This window comes from Solanum dulcamara, chromosome 5 (genome assembly GCF_947179165.1).
Source record: "Solanum dulcamara chromosome 5, daSolDulc1.2, whole genome shotgun sequence".
Lineage (NCBI taxonomy): Eukaryota > Viridiplantae > Streptophyta > Magnoliopsida > Solanales > Solanaceae > Solanum > Solanum dulcamara.
The window spans coordinates 32,462,957-32,486,180 of NC_077241.1; the positions used below are offsets into that span (position 1 = coordinate 32,462,957).

Genomic DNA, 23,224 nt, shown 5'->3' on the forward strand with positions numbered 1-23,224 from the left:
GCTATAATACTTTCAGTAACTAGCTACTAAATCTAACTTTTAATCTAAAATTAAACTAACACCACACTAATTATCAATAAATATGATTGACCAATCAACTACTAATCAATTTACTATAGTAATTTCAACTTATATGTGTTATTTCTTAGTTGATCATATATTATGTGTCCAATTACTATCTTAAAGTATAAAATTGCTATTGCATCTAAATTTTAGTCTTAAATTGGACTAACACTAACCCATCTATCATTAGATATGATTTATCAATCCAACTAATACTCAATTTACTGTAGCAACTAACTAGCTGATTATAGAAACATTTAACTATTAGAAAATTCACAGCAACTCACTATCTTGCTATGAGAAATATCAGTAGTTGCTAGATGAGTCCCAGCAAGTAGATAACTTGCTAATACATTTTACAGCAATTTCTATAATACTTTCAGTAACTAGCTACTAAATCTAACTTTTAATCTAAAATTGAACTAACACCACACTAATTATCCATAAATATGATTGACCAATCAACTAATAATCAATTTACTATAGTAATTTCAATTTATATGTGTTATTTCTCAGTTGATCATATATTATGTGTCCAATTACTATCTCAACATATAAGATTGCTATTGCATCTAATTTTTACTCTTAAATTGGACTAACACCACCCCATCTATTATTAGATATGATTTATCCATCCAACTAATACTTAATTTACTGTAGCAACTAACTAACTAACTTGTTATAGAAACATTCAACACCTATTAGAAAATTCACACCAACTCACTAACTTGCTATGAGAAGTTTCAGCAGTTGTTAGATGAGTCCCAACAAGTAGATAACTTCCTAATACATTTTACACCAATTGCTATAAGACTTTCAGCAACTAGCTACTAAATCTAACTTTTAATCTAAAATTGAATTAACACCACTCTAATTATCAATAAATATGTTAATGTATTTTACAACAATTATTAGAATATTTTGATAAATAAGTAATTTGTTGATGTATTTTGCAACAAATTTTAAACAAAATTAGGTAAATAACCAACTTCTTGTTGTATTTCATAACAATTACTATAATAATTCCAGCAAGAACTTAACTTGCTGATGTATATTACAGTAATTGCCAGAAGATTTTCAACAATTGCTATAATTGATCAACGGTCACAACATAATTTAATAATTAAAAAATAAAAAATACCAATTATAACATGAAATAATTCTAATATTCAATACAAAAACTAATATTTAATAATTTCGACTAATTCAAACATTCGATAAACTAATAACAAAACACAATTAAAATATATTATTTTTTATTCAACTACGATACCAAATTCTTCTCAACATTACCATCAACCTCTGTCTCTAGTGCATCATCTACAAATGGTTGCTCATTTGTAGTCTTCACTTTTTTTCTTGACACTTTTCAATGCTTTTGAAAATTCTCTTTTCCTTTTTTATAGTCGAACTGGAGTATATGACGATGAAATTTTTGATGATGGAATGATACATCTCTTAGACATCATGGTATTGATGTCTTTTTTCAAAAAGTCTAGTTTTTTAAGCACTAATTCATTCCTCTCAGCGCACTTTAAACATTAGCAAGAAGAACAAGACACTTTGGAGGTACCTGCATCAATAGTTAAAGATTTACCTATTGTGAATGGAGTTTGAATATCTCAAGAACAAGGTATTTTAAAGGTATCTACATCAATAGTAAAAGTATGAAAATAATTGAATAAAATTATACCATCAAAATACAATCAACAACTGACTTCTGAAAATATATTATAGCAACAGTTATGTGCAACAGTTGCTGCATATTCTTCAGCAATTGCTATAAATTATGTAGTCATTACTGAAAAATATGCAGCAACTTCTGAAATAAATACATCAACTACTACAAGAAACTACAACTATATTATGTTTCAAAAATCAGTTTGCAGCAGTTGCCGCATATGTTTCTGCAGTTATTTTAATAAAATAAGGATTAGAGGTATCTACATCAATAGTACTTTAGAAGTATCTACATCAATAGTAAAAGATTTACCTATTGTAATTGGAGTTTGAATAGCTCCTCCGCCAACACCACGATCAGCAAAATCAGTACCAATAACTAGAGAAGATCCTCCACTTTCACTGCTACCACCAAGATCACCAAAATCAGTATTCATAATTGGATATGATCCTCCTCTTCCACCGGCACCAGCATCAATACCACCAACACCCACAACATCTATCAGAACATCATCAATAACTTTTGAAGCATTGAATTCATCATCAACCACAACAAAATCTCTTTTAATGGTTGTCACTCCGATCAAATCTTTCACTAATTTTTTAATTTTTAGGTCTTTTTTTTTCTACTTTCAAAGGTACAAATCCAGTCAAAAAGTCCATCTGCTTCTCACTTTCAGTAGGAAGTATCTACAGGTACACAATCTACATTAGAATCAATTATTTTAATAAATGTAATAAAGTATGAAAATAATTGAATAAAATTATACCAACAAAATACAATCAACAACTGACTTCTGAAAACATATTATAGCCGTAGTTGTGTGCAACAGTTGTTGCATATTCTTCAGCAATTGCTATAAATTATGTAGCCATTACTGAAAAATATGCAGCAACTGCTGAAAAAAATACAACAACTGCAATAAGAAACTGCAGTTATATTATGTTTCAGAAATTAATTTGCAGCAGTTTTCGCATATGTTTCAGCAGTTGTTTTAATAAAATGAGGCTTACCGAGTCTTTTGGAGGATTAAATAATTAATGAGTCTCAATTTTATTGTTATTGCTCGTTGTCAGCCATCTAAGGATCCTTGGAGATGACACTTCTTCATCAAACTCTTTAAATTGCTTCCGAAGGTAAGGAATGACTTCAAATGCCGAAGCCTAAATAAAATAATATCATAAATGATCAGAAAAATAATAAATAAAATATAGACATATTAATAATAAAAAATACTAAATAATATTTACCATAAAAATCCACGAAAAGCCACAAAGAATGATGGTTTTAGCAGATGAATTAGATACTCTAATTAGATAATCTTCATTAGATACTCTAATGTGAGAGTATAGCTTTCTCAACCCCATAGATAGGCACAAAATGCTTTCCGGTAGTTGAGTTTAAACCAAGAAGCACGAGCATTTCTATTCGAATCTTTACCATAGAGAATATAGTGTAAAAAAAATAATTAAACACAGTGACTTTTTCACACTTCCTTTGATTTTTTGAGACTTCAAAAACTCAAGCAACTCCTTCCATTTGCAATGCTTCTTTTTCATCGCATCAATAATTTTTTTATATCTTTTGTCTACCTTTGTTGACTTGGTGGCATAGTGATGAGGTAGATGACAGTTCAAACTAGTTACAATGATGAACTCTTTCATGCCAAAGCAAACATGCATGCCACAATAATTTATCCAAAATTCATCTTTTCTCTCACTTTTAATGCCGCGCCGAAGAAGTTGAAACACCAACTTAATTTGAAATCGAGCATTCACACTTTCAACTATATCTAGATATTTTTCAAACACCGTAGACCTAAAGAATTTTTTAAAATTTTGATTCTGGAGTATTTCTCTAAAATCTTTAAATGGTTTTCTCAATTATGATCTTACCATAAGATCACCTATTATATCTGGATGGGTATTCCTAGGTGTCTCAAATTCATAAGATAGATAATTGATAGGCTTGACTGAAGGACTGAAACTGAAGGACTGACGGCTGAAGAACTGTCAACTGAAGGACTAGCAGTTGATGGACTGGCAACAGAAGGACTGGCTGGTGGAGATTTCGGTACAGGTTTATCATGACGCCTTTTTGATCTAATTTCATTCTCTCTATCCTCCTTCTTATCCTCAACCACATCTTCCGAAACCTCATTATTATCTTCAGTTTTTTTGAATTATCAGCAATATCAGAATCATGTACATCATCCTCATCTTTTGTTTCCTCACCATTATCTTCACTTTTTTTAGAATTATCAGTAGCATTAAAATCACGTACATCCTTGGAAGAATCATTTTTTTTCCAGATTCTTCTTCTTCTTCTTCTTCTCTAGGCTGCTCCGAATTCTGACCAGTAATGACAATCTCAGCAAGATTAGTCAATTGTGTTTCATCAATGTCTTTATTTTGTGGTTCTTCAACCTCTTTTTGTGTACTATTTATTTTTATTTTGAACTTCTAGTAGGAACATCAGCTCTACAATTTTTTCTTCTAGTTCGAGCAATTTAATCTGCACACCTGAGACAAAATAGAAATAATTTATTGGTTTAATCAATCTTTTTAAATAAAGAAGAAAATGAATTAATTGCTAAAGTTGATTAAGCAACTGTTGCAGCAAATTCTAAAATTGTTGTAAAATACTTAAACAATTGTTATATATATTTCAGCAACTGCTACAACTAATTTAGCAATTAAGCAGACCTGCTATAATAATTTCAGCAACTACTTCATCTATTCACAACAAGTTTTGAGGTTGTTGCAACATATGCATATTTTTCAAGCTCAATATCGAAATACCAACCAAACATCAACACCAACTACAAGGATTCCCCCCTAGAATTAGTACAACAACAATCAAGAACAACATATTCAAGAACACATCACTAAATGAACAACTCAAGAAATGCATGTTCTTCTTTATCTTTAATTTACTACATTTGAGTGAAACAATTGCTAAAATTTCTACAGAACTGCTGCTATAGAAACTTCAGCAACTGATTTAGTAAACTCTTTCAGAAAATTCAGTAGCTATTGTAAGTACTTCAGGAGTTGCTGTAAGTACTTTAGCAACTGCTTCATTTATTCATAACAAGATCTGAGTAACCAACCACCAACAACAATTACAAAAACATATTTTTCTCTCTCAAAGAGTAAAACAACTTCAAGAACGACATATTTTCTCACGAAGAGTACAACAACAAAAATCAAAGAACAACAATATATTTAAAAACAACCTAATAACATATTTATTAGGGCATGCAATATCAAAATTTGTGAAATTTATATACTTTTTCATCTTCTTTAGCCTAAATCATCATTTTCACAACAAAAATTGAAACCCTAATTATGAGAGAGAATTTTTTTTTATCTTTAAAAACTATTGAAACCCTAACAATGAGAGGAGCAAGAAGACGAGGATGAATACGTGAGTACTAAGAAGAAGAAGGAAAAAATGGAGAAGAAGAAGAAACGAAGAAAAAAATGAAAAGTTCAGTTTTTGAAGGAAAGAGAGGGACGAAACAGAAGAGTTTCAAATTTTGCAGAAGAAAGAAAGAAAAAATAAATTTGAAATGGAGAAGGTGTGTGTTATTTTTGTATTTTATTAAAATTTTAAAAGTTTTAAAATATGCATTTTACTCCCTACTTAACTTAATTCCTAATTAATAGAAAATTTAACTTTGGCAAATTAAAATTGTCACCTAATTAATTTCAAAGACATTTTTCAATTATCACCTACACTCTCTTTTTACATTTTAAAAACCTTTTCACCCTTAATTCATTCTCCCTGCTCTCTACTATATCTACTAGATACATAGAAGATATACAGTGTAGAGTTTGTTCAATTGTCGTTGGTCGCTTCTTCTCCATTGGCCATTGCCTATTCGGTCTTAGTATCCGTCAAACGGTTCAACCCTGTTGTATCTACATCAGTGATATTTCCAATGGCACTGATGCATAGGTCGATGTCAATCTTGCTATCTCTAATCCCACTTCTTGCTTTATGTTCTGTAGTTCCATCTTCACTCGCGTTCGCATCGGGGTACTCTTTCTTTCACTTCATAATTTGATTGATTACAAAAGTCCCCTCTTTACCTATTTTTAGATCTGGATTTTTGGTTGTCTATAATATCTGAGGCGGATCTGATAGTATAGTATATAGTCTTAAAAGTTTTTTCAACTAGTATATACTTGTAGTTAAAAAGTATAAACTTAAATTTAGACGATGGGTGGGCACTTTTATCTATTTTGTTGTAAAAGATTCTTATAGAGTTTGAGCCAAACGCAGTAGCTGCTGCAGGAAACTCCATGTCTTTATTTGGTGCAAACGAGCTGTTGTAATTTCAAGTCTTGATGTAGTTAAATGTTTAAGCTGGGACTTTTATTGTTATGTTACTTTAATTGTTTTGGCAGGAGCATTGATGGTTATACTATTAATGGTCGAGTCAAAATTCCTGGTATGTACTATTTGATTTTGCCCTTTCTTCTTTTTATTTTAATTTTTGGGGATAAATGGATAGATAGAAGAGCCCAGTTAAAAAATACTGTTTTTACTACTTGGGTTGTTGATTGACAAGGTTGTAACCGTGATATAATTTACTTATTGTGGGAAAAACTTGTCCAGAGCTTAGCATTCTTATTCAGTTTGGAACTTTGGTTGTGCTATGTAAACGTCCTACTTCCTTGTGTATACTTGAACAAGGAGGACGATGTTTGCCTATGGGGGATAAATTTTTTGATTTAGAACAAGCTTTGCCTTCTACGAAGAGCTTGTGCATGGGAAGTTGAGGATGAGTTGAGAACTAACCGGGAATCGGCTAGCTTCGAGTCTGCAAACTTTTCAGTTGCATTTTATAACACTTGCTAAATGGTCTATGCTACATGGAAACGATAACTATCTAGGATCTTTGAAACAACCAAACATGTCGGAATGTTTAAAGTATTCCTGTTAAACAAACGGAAGCTCTAAGTATGTAGTAAATGTGATCCAAAAACTTGACACTTTGTTTGGATAGAGGGATAGGAGAATTTGTAGCAGGAGGTTAACTAAAACAGCACATAGAGTTATCTCTTTCTTTTAGTTCTTACTTTTGTTAGGTGTTAGTTTGCTTTTCAGTTAGGAAGCAAAGTTGAAGGATTAGTGAAAGTAGAGGGAGTCTTGAAGTGTTAGTGAAAGTAGAGGGAGTCTTGAAGGATTAGTGAAAGTAGAGGGAGTCTCTTTGGAAATTTAATGGAGATGAGGAGGTGAATGTGTTTTATTCTTCTCCGTATTTTATCTAATAGTATGACCTAAAGGATAAACTAAAACGGAAAGTAGATTAGTGATTTCCTGCCCGTACCATTTCCCTTTATTTCATGGACCAACTGCATGGGTTGGTGAATAAGGTTCAGTGAATTCAAGAAGAGAATAGTGATCCTAGCATATAAGTGTAAAGACTATAAAAAGGGACGAGAAGGTTAGTATAATTATGAAAAGGACCCTCCATGTCCGTGCATGGTTGGGGTTTTGAGTCAGCAAAAGAAAGTGGGAAAAGCCACTGTTGTCCCTTCGGAAGGGGGAGGGCGTTGTCAAGTAAATAATAGTAGTAATAAATAAAAGACTATAGAAAAGAAAGGAAGCTTGGTGTGGGATGGTCATGCAATGAACGAGGCAAATAATGTAATGTTGACTTGGTTAGTAGAAATTATAATCGGGTTATATGAGTAATCTTGTTGCAACATGCAAGAGAAGACACATTTAACATCATTATATTGCTGTACAAATTATTAAAAGAAAAAAAACACTTGTTAGACTACATTCCAGAACCTAATTTGCAAATGATTTAGATGATTAAACTAGAACATGGCTCTTTGAAAAATTTGCTTTACAAGTTCGCCATGGAGGAGGAAGGAATATGACCTTTCTATTCTTTGGATATGGAGGCTAATTTAGATAGTTAAAGGGGCTAAGGCCTCATTTGTTTGCACTTAACGAATGTCTTTATCTTAATTATTCAGATCTCAGTTATTAAGTCTGGTTGTTTTTTTCATTTGAATCTTATTCATTAAGTGCTTTTTAATGTTTCAACCACTTAATTGGTCTGAACAAACTGAATGATTAAGATATATGTAACAAAATTTTAATATTATGAAAATGTTTACTAAAAGATTTCTGCATAAATTAGTTCACCAATTCCATCCATTCACTGCTATCGCCATCACCCAACATTATCAACTATTGCCGTGGTAGCCCACCATTATCAACACCATCCAACCACCACCACCATCTTCATCCACAACCATTACAATCAATTGTTACCCCCACATAATCACCATTTACCATCATCATCACCAACCATTAATGCCACAATAACCATCGATCACTATTGCCAATCACCAACAGTAGTCACTAATATATATAATCAAACCACCGTATCATTCACCACCATTATTAGCTATTATTATTATTATTATTATCCACCACAACAATTAGCTGCCAACCTCAACGACTATTGCCAACCATCACCATCACTACTAGTTACTACCCACAATGCCACCATTAGCCAATACCTCCCCAGTTGGCACCCATGACCACCACCGCTAACCACCACCACCACCACCCGTCATATAGTTTATAAAAAATATTTTATTGATATAAAAAAAGGGCAGCCCGATGCACTAAATCAAGGAAAATTTTATACATTTAGATGTTAAAAACATACCATCTTAGTTATTTAATATCCAGATCTTAATACAACTTCTTAATGTTTAAATGTGAATTTAGATTCAAACATCTAAATCTTAATGCACTTCTTAATATTTAGATGTGAATTCAAATTCGAACGTCTTAATCTTAATAAAAATAAATGCGGCCTAAGTCTAATTATATGATGACTGGGCTGCTGAATTGGATTATAACAAGGGATATAGCAATGTCCATAAAATCCTAAGGAACGGAAGTGAGATATCAGCCCAGTAGGACAGCTCTTAAAAACTTGTCCAAAAAATCAGTCTTGTTGAATCCATTTCAATGCAATTACATCAGATTTCTTTAGCGATTTTAATGAAAAGAGGTACCTTAATTTCCATATATGCAGTGTTAAGATAGACGTGTCTTGTCATAACATATACCTGAAATGTCTCCGGTTAGACAGTTGGCACCGAGCATTTGTGGCTGAAACAAAGAAGCTTAATTTAGGAGAAAGTACATCATGTTGTGATAACTTTGAGGAAGTAGAAAAGATGAACACTTTTACTGGGGAGACACACTTAAAGGTCTGAAACATTCTACAATACTGTTGTCTGCTTGTCCTCCTATCAGCTTGCTTTTTTGGTGACTTCAGTTTCAAGGGAACTCATGATACATTTGAAGCCTCAGTATCTTTGTGTTGATTGGAAAACTATCCTCTTTTCATCAATTCTAATAATCTCATTATCTTCCCGAGCAAGATCACGTCCTTCATTACGAGCTTTTACACATTCTTCTAGAGCAGTTTCTATGGGGCGTAGGCCTCCCAAAAGGTAACGGAGGCATGCAAAGTTTTCCTCAGGCCCGAAAAAGCAGAATATTTGATGGAAGGACGGGGACGCTTGAGCTATCTTAGACATATCTGTTGTATAGGTGAAATGACTGGAATCTGAGTTGTGTCTGGGAATTTCTTTTTTTTGGGGACTATTTACTGTGCTAGGTAGTCATTAAACTAGTAAATCGAAAGTTCAGTAGTGTGGAAAGCAGATACCTTGTTTCTTAAATGAGACCAAAAATATCTGTATTGCTTTATTTTCAAATGAATGATTAAGGAACAGTTTTATTTATAAAAAAAATGATGAAGGAACAGTTTTGAGCCCTAGTTCTATTCCAACCTGTTGCTGCGATTGATGTTGCTAGTCACCCTTGTATCAAGTGTTTCCTTAGTCTCATTTTGTTTGACTAATTTGAGTGGTGAGATAGTAGAAATAGATGAGAAATTTTATAAGATCAAAATTGGATAAAGTTTTATGACCCAGAGACCCTGTTATAGTGCATAGAGAATTTGCATAAATAGTCAGGGTTTCTTCTTTTTTTGGGATGTGAACAGGCACATCCTGTGCTATTCTGATTCTATAATATTTACCATCTCAAAAAAAAAGGATTGGGTTTTATTGTTTGAAGCAATATTATACCCAGAATGTTGTTGATGGAGAGCAGAACATAATCATGGAAAGAAAATACGATTCTGGTTTGGTCACAATAAGAAGTTAGACTATCATTTGGCTTGAATGGAGTATATCTTTTGGTTACATCTTCCTACTTCTAATAGGGTTGAGTTTTTCTACATTTTGTTGTGTCACTTTTAGAATACAATGCTTTAGTTCTCTTCGTATTTGGAGGTTTACCTTGCCCTAAAGTGTGCTTCAAATCCTTTTCTTGATGTGTTATATCAGGTGTTAACGTTTCTATCTTCTTTTGTGTGGTAGGTTTTAGCTTAAAAGGATCTGGTTTGGCAGCTAAAGCGTCAAATGTTAAAGTCATACTCAATAGCGGCCAAAGAGTTACTTTCCTGAGACCTGATGGATATTTCTGTTTGTATCCTTCTTATATGTCCATGTATTTCCCAACTTTTCGATATTAGAGAGGTCATTGTTGTTATTTTTGTTATTCCACTAGCATTTAACTACTGCTCTATTTCCAAAAGGAAGGGACTCCGAAGAAGTATTAGAGAGATGATTAAACAGGACATGACGCAACTTCAGCTTACCGAGGACATGACCTTAGATAGGAGGTTATGGAGGACACAGATTAGGGTAGACGGTTAGTTAGGTAGCTGAGAGTTATCTCTCTAATTTTTTCATACTAGTAGTCATAGTATTACTCAGGGAGTTTCTTGTTATTCCATTTTTGTTCCTATTTAATGTTTCTTGCTTTTTGATTATCATATTATTGTGTTGTAGTGATTGTTCTTTCTTTTAGTATGCTTTGTCATGTTTTATTTATCATTTTGTCTCGGCTTCTTCACTCCTGTTGTTTTCTTTTTGCGAAATATTTTGTTATGCTTTTACTTGAGCAGAGGGCCTAACGAAAAGAGTCTACCTCCAAGGTAGGGTAAGGTCTGCGTACACACTACCCTCCCTAGACCTCACTTGTGGGATTACACTAGATATGTTGTTGTTATTGTTGTATCTCCTTCCACAGCCAAAATATCAGGTAGAAGTAATCTCTTAACACTATCTCTAAGGAGAAACCCAATTACAAAGTCTTGCTACTTTTGTCTCTTGGTTCATCATAAACAGTAGAAAAGGAGAAGGAATTCATTTTTCAGGAAAGTTTGCAACAGCTAGTGCTTGAAAGTGAAGTCAGCTTATTGACATGTAGCAACTGTTACATCAATTCCAGAAAAGACACACATCAGCAGTCCTAGTCAGTAAAGTTGTTAGAAGTTAGTTACAAGATTAGTTAGGTGCAGTTACAAACTCAATGACATTCTAATTCATCCAATTCTGTATAAATCACTGTAACAGAACTGAGTAGAGGCATTCATTGAGATAATACAAGTTTTTCTGTTGAATTTTATATTCCATCTCTTTCTCTCCATTGAATTAGGCTAGATACTAGAGATTTCTCTGCTAAAGCTCTGGTTCATGCTTCTAAAACCTTGGTTCTTATTTCCCTGCATTTTAGGTAACAAACCAGTATAGTGATGACTACATCAGATATCACGCTTAGGGCCACAGATCATTCTTAATACCACCAATTTGTTCTTGCTCTTATATTAGATATATAATATTAGGCGAACGGTAGACAACAGTTTCTTGGAATGCTTATGAAGAAGAACCCTTATTTCAAATGAACTTCCAAGACTCTCACTGTTTTTGCTTTAGCGACACTTCACACCTCAAGTCTCTTTTCTTTTCGCTTCTTCCGCTGAAGAAGCACGGTTTTCTGTTCCCCACTTGCTTCAGGACATAAAATCGAAGAAGAAGAGACCTTTTCTTTTAGAATGGTAACATTAGTCTATATAGCCACAGGTGTACTACATCAAAAAATGTAGTCCCCTAAAACAGTACAGCAACTTACATCTTTTCATCCAACTATAGCACATATAAGCAGTCTAAAACATTAAAAAAATATATGTTTGAGATATTGTTTTCTTATTACACCAAAAATAATATAAGGCTAGGCAGTTCATTTTAATGTCCTGTAGGTTCTCTGTTTGTCTTCCAAGCATCTTTTGTTCCTTTCCTTCCTCACTGTCCACCAACTGCAGGGAGAGACAAGTTTCTATCTCTCTTCTTTCTTGGCTGCATTACTAACATTGTTCCAGCAGTTGAGTAGCCCTGTAATGTTCCTTGGCTTCACCCACTTTATCCTCCTCAAACATACGAACATTTTCCACAACTGGTCAGTCCATATACAGCGTAAAAAAAGATGGTTGATTGTCTCATTTTGTTCCCCACACAGAAAACACACAGAGCATAAATGGATTCCACTCTTGTTCAAGTTCTCATGAGTTAGCACTGCTTCTTTAGCTAGAAGCCATGTAAAGCAGTTCACTTTATAAGGACTCTGTTTTCCAGATCATCTTCCATGACCATTCCTTTTCCTTAGCCTCAGATTTATTCGAATCCTTATATGCTGAACTTACTGAAAACATGCATGCATTGTCCTTCTGCCATACAAGTCTGTCCCTTTCCATTATTAAGTTGTTAAATTCAACCATTGTATTGAGGAAGGAGGCTATTTTCTCCATCTCCCAATCATTTACGTATCTTTTGAGTTGTAAGCTCCAAGTTTTTCTGGTCCACATTGCAGCCACTGTAGCTTCTTGTTGTTGGCATAGAATGCAATGCAGGATACACCTGCTTCAAGGGGGGTGTTACCTATCCACTTGTCATTCCAAAGTGAGGCCTTTAATCCATTGCCAACCTTGATTCTGGTTCTGGATTGCATAAGTGGCCATAAGTCCTGATTGCTCTCCACACTGTGCATCCAAGTGGGACTGTTACCATGTATGTCATCCATTCATCTTCCATTCCATATTTGGCAGTGATGACATCCTTCAGTATCATGTTGTCCCCATTAGAAAATTTCCATAGCTTCATCATCAAGCTCTGGATAAGCTTCTTCAGATTTCTAGTGTCCATGCCTCCTTGCACACTGTCAGTTCCACCCATTTAACAAGGTGGAATTTCTTCTTGTCTTCACTACCTTTTCATAGGAAATTCCTTCTCACAGCATCTAGTCCTTTGATCACACTAGCAGGGATAGGAAAGACAAACATCATATAGGAGAGGAGTGCATCAAGTACACTGTTTACTAAAGTCAGTCTTCCTCCCCTAGAAAGGTACTGACTTTTCCAGTTTACCAGCTTCTTCTCACATTTCTCCACTACTCCATTCCATATCCCCTTGGATTTTCTTTTAGCACCCAAAGGCATCACAAGGTATATGGTAGGGAGTTCACCTATTCTGCCACCCAAAGTCTCTGCCAGATGCTCCAACTCCAACTGTACCACTTCATAAATAGGGTAGATGAAGCTTTTTCCCCAATTAATGTGTAGGCCAGAAACAACTTCAAAGATGATGGAAACAACTCTCAGCACCAAGACTTGTTCATCCTTTAGTTCACAAAATACTAATGTCATACCCATATTGGAGATAAGTTATATCCATGTTGTCTTTCTCATCAATCTGGAAACCATTTATCCATTCCCCCCATTTGTTGTGTTAAGCATATTAGTCATTCCTTCCATTGTTAGTATAAACAGGAAGGGGGAGAGGGGATCCCCCTGCCATAAGCCCCTCTGAGACGGAAAAAAGCCATTTGGGTTCCTGTTAATTAAAACAAAGAATCTAACTGTGCTAATGCAGTGCTTTATCCATCTGATCCACCTTGTGTTGAATCCTATTCTCTGCAGCATATGAATGAGGAAATTCCAATTCAAGTGATCATATACTTTCTGGACATCCAGTTTGCATAGGATGCCTTGTCTGAGACTTCATCTGCTTTCCACAGATTCATTGGCAATTAAAATTGCATACATGATCTGTCTTCTTTTGATCAAAGTCGTCTGTTGTCTATCAATTAACCTGTGGATGACCTTTTCAAGCCTCTCTCCTAACAGTTCGGCTATGATCTTATAGACCCCCTCACTTCAACTGATGGGTCTATAATCACTCAACTCCCCTGCCCCCACCTTCTTTGGGATCAAGGCCACAAAAGTTGCAATAATACTTTTTTCAAAGTATCCTGTTTCATGAAAGTACTTAACTTCTGCAACCAAGCCATCTCTGATGGGCTCCAAGCATCGGGAGAAAAAGGTCCTTGAGTAACCATATGGGCCTGGGGCCTTGTCTCCTGCACAGTTTTCTCAAAGGCGAGCGCCTTTGCGCCTTTGGTGAATGGCGAGGCGAGGCGAATCCCTTTCGCCTATTACAGCCATGGCGAGGCTAGGTTCAGAAAGGCAAGCAGAAGCGACAAAATGGTGACATGCGAGAGGCAAGGCGAGGCGCTATAGCCGTCGCCTTTTTTTTTTTAAAAAAATAGCTCTGCTTTAATAATTAAAAAGAAATATTAGGGTTAATTTGGAGTTTTGGGTTTCTGCGATTCTCGACTCTCTTTTTTCTCTCCAGTTGCAGTAGGCGAGCTTCTTCTCCAGCTCACAACCCTCTTCTCTCCAGTTCGCATCAGCAGGTAACTTTTTAGCTTCTTCTTTCTTCTTCAGTTCTTCTTTCTTCTTTCTCCTCTGCTTCGAGAAAACACCTGAATGCAGTCAGCTTTTTTGTTCTTCTTCTTCTTCTTTTTTTCTTCTTCTTCTCTTCTTTTTCTTTCATATGCAGCAGCACAGCAGTGTTCTTTAATGCTCTGTTTTACTGTTTTTAATGCTCTGCTTTTTATTTCTGGAGACTGGAGCTACTGATTACTGTGCAATCTGCGTATATTTTTTTAAAAAAGAATTCTAATCCTTCTATATTTATTTCTGTCCTACTCGATTTAGTTTAATACTAATTAATATAGTATTAATTTTTCCATAAATAGTGATTTCAATGGCATCTGATGCTAGCAAAAAAAGGGACATTGTATGGAATTATTGAGTCATTCAAGTTCTAGACTTTTAGTATCTACAATTAGTTTTTGAATTGAAATATTTGCTAATATATGTTATTGCTATTGAGATTATAGATATTTATATATGCAATTAAATATTTTAAGTTTTTGGTAGTAATTGGCGCCTCAATTCAAAAAGGCAAGCGCCGAGGCAGACCCTCATCGCCTTTCGCCGTCCAAAACACTGCTCCGGTGCATGATCTTATGCTCTCTAGAATTTCATGTGCATCAAAAGGGGCCTCCAATAGGATGTTATCCTCTTCCCCAATCTTAGGACAATTCCTCGTATCAAATCTGGGCTCCACGTGACTCTGTGTACAGGTTCTCATAATAAGAAACTATTTCCTTCTTCACCTCCAGTGGATCATTCAGCACTACCCGTCTGACTTTCAATTCATCAATTGTGTTAACTCTTCTATGTGCATTTGCAGTTCTGTGGAAAAACATGGTTTTAGCCAGGTTGTCCTGGATCTTTGTCTCCAAGCAATTTCTTCTTTGTTGGCTATGTCTTCAAACTCCATAGTAAGGGCCAATCTGGAAGCTATCACTCCTTCCTGCAGAGCTCTGTGTTCCTGTTACTTCTAGATCAGCATAATGGGCTAGGATATATTGCTTTTGAATCCCTAAATTTCCTTGAGCTGTCTTGCTCCACCCCTTCCATTTGCCCTCCAAGGTTCTCAATTTAGTTACCAGAACAAAATCAGGATTACCCCTGCAAGTAAAAGAGTCCCACCATTCCTTCACTCTCTCATTAAAATCTTCTGTCTGTAGTAACCAGTTTTCAAATTTAAAGTAGGAATTAGTCTTGTCCCAGTCTCCACATTGAAGCATTAGTGGGGAGTGATTTGAGGTTACCCTCTATAGAGTAGTTTGCCTGATGTGTCTGAAGCTGGCATCCCATTCTTCTGATACTAGATATCTATCTAGCCTAGCAGCAATGTTTTGGCTAACTCCTTTTTTCCGGGTATACTTTCCCCCTATCAGTTCTAAATCCACCAACTCCATGTCTTCAATAAAGTTGGTGAGATCAGTCATTGACTAGCTTATTCTGCTACAGTTCTTTTTCAGAAGGATGTCGGGGAGTGTTGAAGTCTCCACATAGAATACATGGCCCCTTCACACAAACCCCTAGCAGCACCCACCTCCCGCCAAGTCTCCTCAATTTCTTGTCTATCATTTGGGGCATAGACCCCTGTAATATGCCAGTTGAACTCTTGGTTCTTTCTGCTGAAACTGCATGAAACAGAATACATCCCTACACTACTTATTACTCCATCCCACTCCCTTTTAGCCCACATGATCACAATGCCTCCTCTACTCCTACAGGCTTCCAATTGAATATGATTTACCCAATTGTTCCCCCACACTTCTTTCACTATCTTTGTGATGTCACCCACAAGTTTTGTTTCCTGGAAACATACTACATCAGCTTTCTAGATGTGAAGCATATTTTTGATCAACCTCCTCTCCCTGCTACAGATCAACCCCCTAGGGGATCGTTTGATAGAGTGTATTGCAGAAAATAATGCACACATTAGCTTTGTGTATTACTAGTACCTTCTTTGGTACACTTTTTCAACCTATGTATAACTAATGCTTGCATTACTAATACACTCTATTGTGTATTGAGGTATGTATTGCTAATACCATGGATTTCAATGCATTAGTAATGCAATGGGTTCTAATGCATACATTAGCATGGTTAAAGACACAATTGTTCCTCAAAACCTTTTCCACATCCTTTGCACCATATTTGTGGAGGGTATTTTAGTAAACGAATATTTTTTTTTTAAAAAATTACGCAATGCATGTTATTTTTAATACACCGAACCAAACATTGCATAAGGAAAATCTCAGCATATCTAATGCAAGCATAACTAATGTCAGTAATACTAATGCAAGCATTACTAATACATTATATTTTGCATTATACTTATACACTCTACAAAACGACCCCTGACATTTCAAGACACTACTTGTATCTTCATTGATCTTGTATAGCTAGATACCTCATGCTTCTTGAGCCATAGCTCAAGAATTTTGCATCAAGTTCTAATCCAGCTCATTAACCCCCTTCATCTTGACAATGGCTTGTGTACCTTGTTCAACTGTTTGTTACTATCAATCTTCATGAATGATTCCTTAGCTTTTTCATCACAGCCTTTGAAATCTACCCTGAACTCTGACCTAAGTTTAAGGATATGTTGTTGAATCTAGTCTGAAGTATCAAGACCTTGACTGACCTCCTGCACTGGTAATTGAATTCTCAGAGGAGTTGTGCCTTTGATGCAATCCCTTCATTGCATGGCCATGGAATCTTCTTTATCTATTTGCACATGAAATTCTAGAGAAGAATTCTCCACCACCTGATCCACTATCTCTGTTGAGTTCTCCACTTCCCCCTACAGTAACTCAACTCTAGTTACTCAAACTTATTGTGAGGAACAAGTCTCACCAGATTTGCATCTATGTTGATAATGTCTTCATGGATTTGTACAGGATTTGATTGAGTTTGGGCTTTCATTGTTGGGCTTAAAAAAGCTGAGTCCAAATGCCTTTCTTTAGGAATTCCCATGTGGCTTGAAATTTGAATTAATACCATCCTTCAATGAGCTCACGTGTCTCTCTCGTAAACACGTTTGGCTTTTCACTAAAATAGGTTCTGGATTGCCCACTATACAAAGATTTCCCATGTCTCTTCTTTCCTCCGCTACTCTCACGGCTACTATAGCTTCAACCCAAACCGGAATCGCGCGGATGTAGCCATCACTTTTCAGTTTGATCTCTCTCGGAACCTCCTTTCCATCACCACGGACCTTGATGCGAGCCCAGTGGAGGTGGTTTTTGAGTGAGGTCTCCTCCTCCGTCTTGAACAATCCCTCGCAAATTTCTTCACTTTGACTGAAAACTTTTTCAAAACACAAATTTAGAGGAAGACCTAGCAGCCTAATCCATACCCAATCTCGCTGAATTTCTAGTGGCCAGTACCCCGCGTTGGATTCCACTATTTCACCAGCAATTTCATCTTCTTCCATCCCCTCTCTCCTGACAACACATACTCCGCTACTTTTTGGAGGGCATTTCGAAGAGAAAGTAACCATCATCCTTGCAAAGACGTTGAAGCCAAATGTTGTCTTCCAAGTGTTGCAGGCCCCTCCTCTAGCATCATTCAGTAAGGGAGGATCCTATGAAGAGTTTAGAAATTTTCTAACGATGTATCTGCTATAAAGGTCCTTCTCGGAGGTTGTAGTTCCCCCTATGATTTATATGCCTTCGCCTTGGATCTGTATATGTGCCTTTCTAGAAGCCTCACACCTATTTGAAGGATGAATTTAGTTGCTCTGGTTGTCTTTTTCTACTTCCCTCAATATTACTCAATTTTCTCTGGTCTCTATATAAATCTAGCAATTTTGTGTGCAATGCTCCCTATCCACCTCTGTTTGTAGTCTCTAGAGTGATGATGATGGTTTATTCTACCCTTGTATAGTAATGAAGCTAATGTACCTACCATTTTCGTTGTATTTAAGAGTGCAGAAGAATTCTGATAAGTGATCCTTCATACTCCAACTCTTGATTACATTCAGATGCTTCAATTAAGACTACAACCAACCAATATCTCTACCTCTCCTATCACCATCCATAGCCAACCTGTCACATATCCACACTGGGGCATCCGTGCATCTCCTCTTCACATGTTCAAACCATCTCAGCCCGCTTCCGGCATCTTATCCTCCATTGAGGTCACTCCTACCTTATCGTGGATATCTTCATTTCTAATTTGTTGGAAATTGGTGAAACCATTTTGCTGTGATCTGAAGCTGAAGGAGCCCATTCGTCTTTTGATTATGTGGCTGAACTGAGTGATCACTAAAATGAAGCCCAGAGTACAATGAGGCCAACTAAGGGGAAGAGTGAAACTAGAAGCATGCATTTGTTTTGATAACCATCTAGAAGCATGCAATGTTATGCCGATGGCTTAGCTATAGCACTATATACTTAGATTAATTATAAATTTGGCGGTAGGTTTCGTGGATTACTTCAAAGAATAACATGGGATTATAAAATAAACAAACAAATTATGCATCAGGTTGTCTGTCACGTGCTTGCTGCTAGCCACATGCTTAAGCATTGTTGCCATATGCTTAATCATTGTTAGGCATTAGACTTTTTTATCTATTATGTCTTTTATCGTCTCTCTTATCATTAGCCATTTTATTTACTTCACATGTTGTCAGTAAGTGATCTTCGGGACGTTGCGTATAACTGTTGAACTAGACAGTCTATGCAAAGAGCATGAGCGGATTATTCTGTTCTCTTAGTATTTCTTTAACCCTAGTCTTCAAAAGCCACGATGTGCCAGCAGGGACGCATCTCATAGAAGTATCTGCAATTGGCTACTTCTTTTCTCCAGTGAGCTTCTTTTCCCACGATCTTTGCCGAATTCATCACCAATTCTTTGACAAAGATTTTTAGGCTAATAACCTTCTTCTGGTCTTCAGATTCGAGTTGATGTCAGTGCCAGAAATCCTGGTAAGGTTCAAGCTGCATTAACTGAGAATAGGAGAAGCCTGAGTGAGCTGGTTTTGGAGCCACTGCGAGATGAGCAATATTATGAGGTCCTACTTTTTCTTTTCTCCTTATTTTCCTTTCTCCTTATTTTCCTTTCTCCTTTCTGTCAATTTCCGAACTTATATGTGATTATTTCTTGCAGATGAGGGAACCATTCTCAGTTATGTCTCTGGTGAAGAGCCCAATGGGTCTGATGGTTGGATTCATGCTGGTTGTGATGTTTTTGATGCCAAAATTGGTAGAGAATATGGGTGAGTGTAATCTATGTTTTTCTACCATTGTCAAAACTAAATTGCATTGACATCCAGTAGGGCAGCAAATCCACAATTCAGTTCCAGTTATCCATCCACAATGCTAGTTTGTTGTGTTTTCAGATGACACTTCAATATGTAACCTCCTAGGGGATGACACCCCACAGTGATTATGATGTATATCTGTTTATGAGTTTATCCACCAGCATCTTACTTTTATTGAATTTGGATAATGAAATATGAATGATGTTTGTCCATTTTCAAGCGTCAACTATGAATTTAGGATGGAAATCTAAATCTAAGAAAGAGGGTGGTCATACTCCTTTAAGAAACATCAGCTGTTCATCCTTAGAATCCCAACCAGACCCCATCTGCCTCATAACATTATACTCTCTCTTTCTGTCTTTGATGGTTTCTTGACTCATAGTGACCTTCTAAATGCATTAATTTACCTTCATTTGGATTTGTATGTTTGCCTATATTACCAACTGCATGCTGTTTTTACCACCTTTTAGGTAGCATGTGCATCTTATTCATCTCTGGATGGCTGTGTTTGTAATATTTGTCTAAATCTGTGGCATTTGTATGGAGCTTGATAGAATTAATACGTCTCAGTTGTATATTTCGCAAAAGAATTGTATCCATTGATTTGTTTAAATTGTTCTTGAGCCATACCCCTCCTAGATCTTAATTAGAGTTTCTTTGCTGCTTACCCCAGCTCCAAATATCCCGAACCTTGGAATTAGCAGCTATTACCAGACTATTGGGCACTGAAGGAAATGAACTTTGTTATTTATGTATATGCTTCAGGGTTTTGCTTGAAAACTAGGCTCATTAAGTGTGATGGCTGGTTTATTTGTTTCTCTCTCCGTCTCTGTCTGTCTCTCTCACACACATCTTTTATCTTTTGGTTCTCTAATAAGTGATGTCTTAAGGTTCTTATAGTATGACTTTGCACTATATGAGATGTGCTGATTTTAGAATTTAGTGTATGTGACAAGAACAAAATTAAAGGAACAAGGAGACATGAAGAAGGTAGTCATGGAGGCAGATAGACGGTAGAGAGAGTAAAAAGCATTGTACCTATTTCTTTGGGTCAAATATTTTTCTCAATTTAAAATTTTGTCCAACTATTATTATGCATAAAGGGTGGATTAATCTTATATATTTTCATAATTCATATATTTCAATCAAACTCCTTTTAATCAATTTTGATCCGTGGAAGTCTGTTCTCTTGGTAATGCACTGTTTGCAATATTCCTACTACCACTTCCGACCTTTTGGATCAGCAAAAATCTCTTAGGTGATGTTCTGCCACCAGATGTCATTGTTACCATATTAAGGCTATAAATGATTGAATACCATCACTAACTACTGTACAGTAGAAGCACTTTTGTGCATTGGAAAAAGTAGAGTGATTGATATGTGGGGGAAGTTTCGTTGAAAATTTCCCGAAGTTGTTTTCCATTTTAATACTGAGTAGTTTCCAGTTCTTTCTCAGAGGAGATTGACAAAACATTAAAGTGTCTTTGGTTACACTGCTGAGTGCACTTGGTTTTATGTATGTGGCAGATCCTGAAGAAATTAGGAAAGCACAAGAGGAAATGAGAAGCCAAGGAGTTCCCAGTCTTTCAAGCTTGTTACCTGGGGCCCAAAGGAGCGACTAGTGATTGTATGAACATTGAAGCTTTGCACTGATGCAAAAGGGAATTCACTGGTTGCCATTTTATGGAAAAGTTGAAATGATGTAAAACTTAAGTTGCAACAATTCATCTCAGGCTGTCACAGGTTTCTAATGACCACAAGTAGTTCAATTGTTAATCTTAAAGATCCTTTGTTTCCTTCTGTTAAAATATCAGATCTTTAAGTCAGCCTTATCAGGTTTTGATGTGAAATTGTTTTTTCCCTTTTTTGATGTAGATTATAAAAAGAAGTTGAGTACCTGGTAGTTTATTGGGTCTTTAGAACAACAGCTTTGGTTTCAGGACCATGTATCCCAGTGCCGATTTAATCTTATTGTTGAAGTATTAGTATCTTTATACATGATTATGCTGAGCTCTAGTTTTGTAGTTTGTGTAGGCAGTGTGTCCAACCTCCTATGTACCTGTCATGATCGAAATCGGATTATGATCATGTTTATGCTATACCCTTAGTAGGCAAGCCAAATAAAAAATAACATACGATAAATAAATTTAAAAATAACTAAAGCAGAAACAATAATAGTATAAGAATGGGCCCGCAAAGATATATATAGAATTATGCAAAATATAAGATGAATATACAAAGGTATCAGACATCGAACTTGATGTACCGGTACAAGAGCATTTAAAGTTGGGGATATAGCTATACAAAGCATGTTTGTCTAAATAAGTATAACAAAATAGAGAAGGAAAGCAACAAAGTCTCCGAATACCAAAAGCTCACCATAATCCGAACAACGATGGGGCCTCAAATGAAAGATCAACGGGGAGGGCACTATTAGGGCATCATAGGAACTTACTAAACGAGAATATAATACTGACAGGCAACGCTAACCACGTAATCACTTAGGAACTAATCCAACTAAACCTAGCAGGAAGTACCAACCACAATCCAACTCAAATACCACGTATATTAATTACAAATGCAACCAAAGTTAAGTACAAGTAGATCAAATAATTACCGACCGGACGTCCATATCCCCGTAAGGTACAAACAATGAAAAACATACTCTCGGCCCCTATAAAACTGGGGGACCACACCATACAAGTATACTGGTGATAGGTGATGCTAATGAATGCAAGTTTGCAGTAAAATTCAATAACATCATCAGTGACTCTCAGAGATCAAAACCAATAAGTGTATAAACCCGCCCCGACCCTTGGCTTGCCAAGTGGGACCCATGTAACTCCCTCATCCAGTTTAGTGCACTAGCCAGAGGGGCCCATAGGGGACGCGAGAAGTCCGTATACATTGACTGGGCCCAAACTAGGTCTTACATAAACATATAATATCTCCGTAGTGGTACCGGAGAGTGAGTGGACAAGCCGATGTAGAAAGGGCAACACCGCGCCGGATATCAGTAAACTAGTAACCTCAAACCGTGAGTGTAAAACCCCGAAAGTTGAAAAGTTGAAATGAGGGAAAAACTCAAGGAAACTTGGACTGTCTTCAAGTTGATGACTTAACCTACTAGTCGTAGGCACTTCTACGAATCGTAGGGCTGACTCGTAGAAGTGGTATTGAGGTTGGAAATGCAATCAAGTGAAGGGAGAGTTTATGAGTCACATTGACGACTTGTATACAGAATTACGATTCTTATAAGGGCCTCGTAATGAAACTTCAGAGACTTAGGAAATTTCAGGTTTCCAAGGCTTACAGGACGAATAGGTCTACGACCCGTAATAACTTCGACGAGTTGTAAAAATGACTCGTAAGAAAAGATCAAAGGCTCAGATCTCAAGGCTTTCTCAGACCCTACATGACGACTCAAGTTGATGAGTCGTAGGGGCCTGAACGACTCCCAGACTTGAGTCGTAGAGGCCAAGGTTTTTTTTCCAAGTAGATTGATTTTTTGGTGCATCACTTTAATGACTCATGTTGATGACTCGTGATG

At 36.1% G+C, this 23,224-nt stretch overlaps 1 protein-coding gene across 1 annotated transcript; it reads left to right on the forward strand.

Moving 5' to 3' along the window:
- The first annotated feature begins 5,520 nt into the window (after nt 1-5,520).
- On the forward strand, nt 5,521-21,668 carry LOC129889121 (ER membrane protein complex subunit 7 homolog). Its single transcript, XM_055964293.1, has 7 exons — nt 5,521-5,788; nt 6,160-6,203; nt 10,183-10,291; nt 19,156-19,219; nt 19,309-19,425; nt 19,521-19,629; nt 21,202-21,668. The coding sequence occupies exons 1-7, from the start codon at nt 5,691-5,693 to the stop codon at nt 21,294-21,296; spliced, it is 636 nt and encodes a 211-aa protein (XP_055820268.1). The 5' UTR covers nt 5,521-5,690; the 3' UTR covers nt 21,297-21,668.
- The last annotated feature ends 1,556 nt before the right edge of the window (nt 21,669-23,224 follow it).

Bases quoted from the DNA above. Each gene is read 5' to 3' on its own strand.
- LOC129889121 (XM_055964293.1), top strand. From the start codon at position 5,691: ATGGCACTGATGCATAGGTCGATGTCAATCTTGCTATCTCTAATCCCA. The intron at 5,789-6,159 runs GTACTCTTTCTT...TTGTTTTGGCAG, and splicing joins TCACTCGCGTTCGCATCGGG to GAGCATTGATGGTTATACTA. The intron at 19,630-21,201 runs GTGAGTGTAATC...TGTATGTGGCAG, and splicing joins AAAATTGGTAGAGAATATGG to ATCCTGAAGAAATTAGGAAA.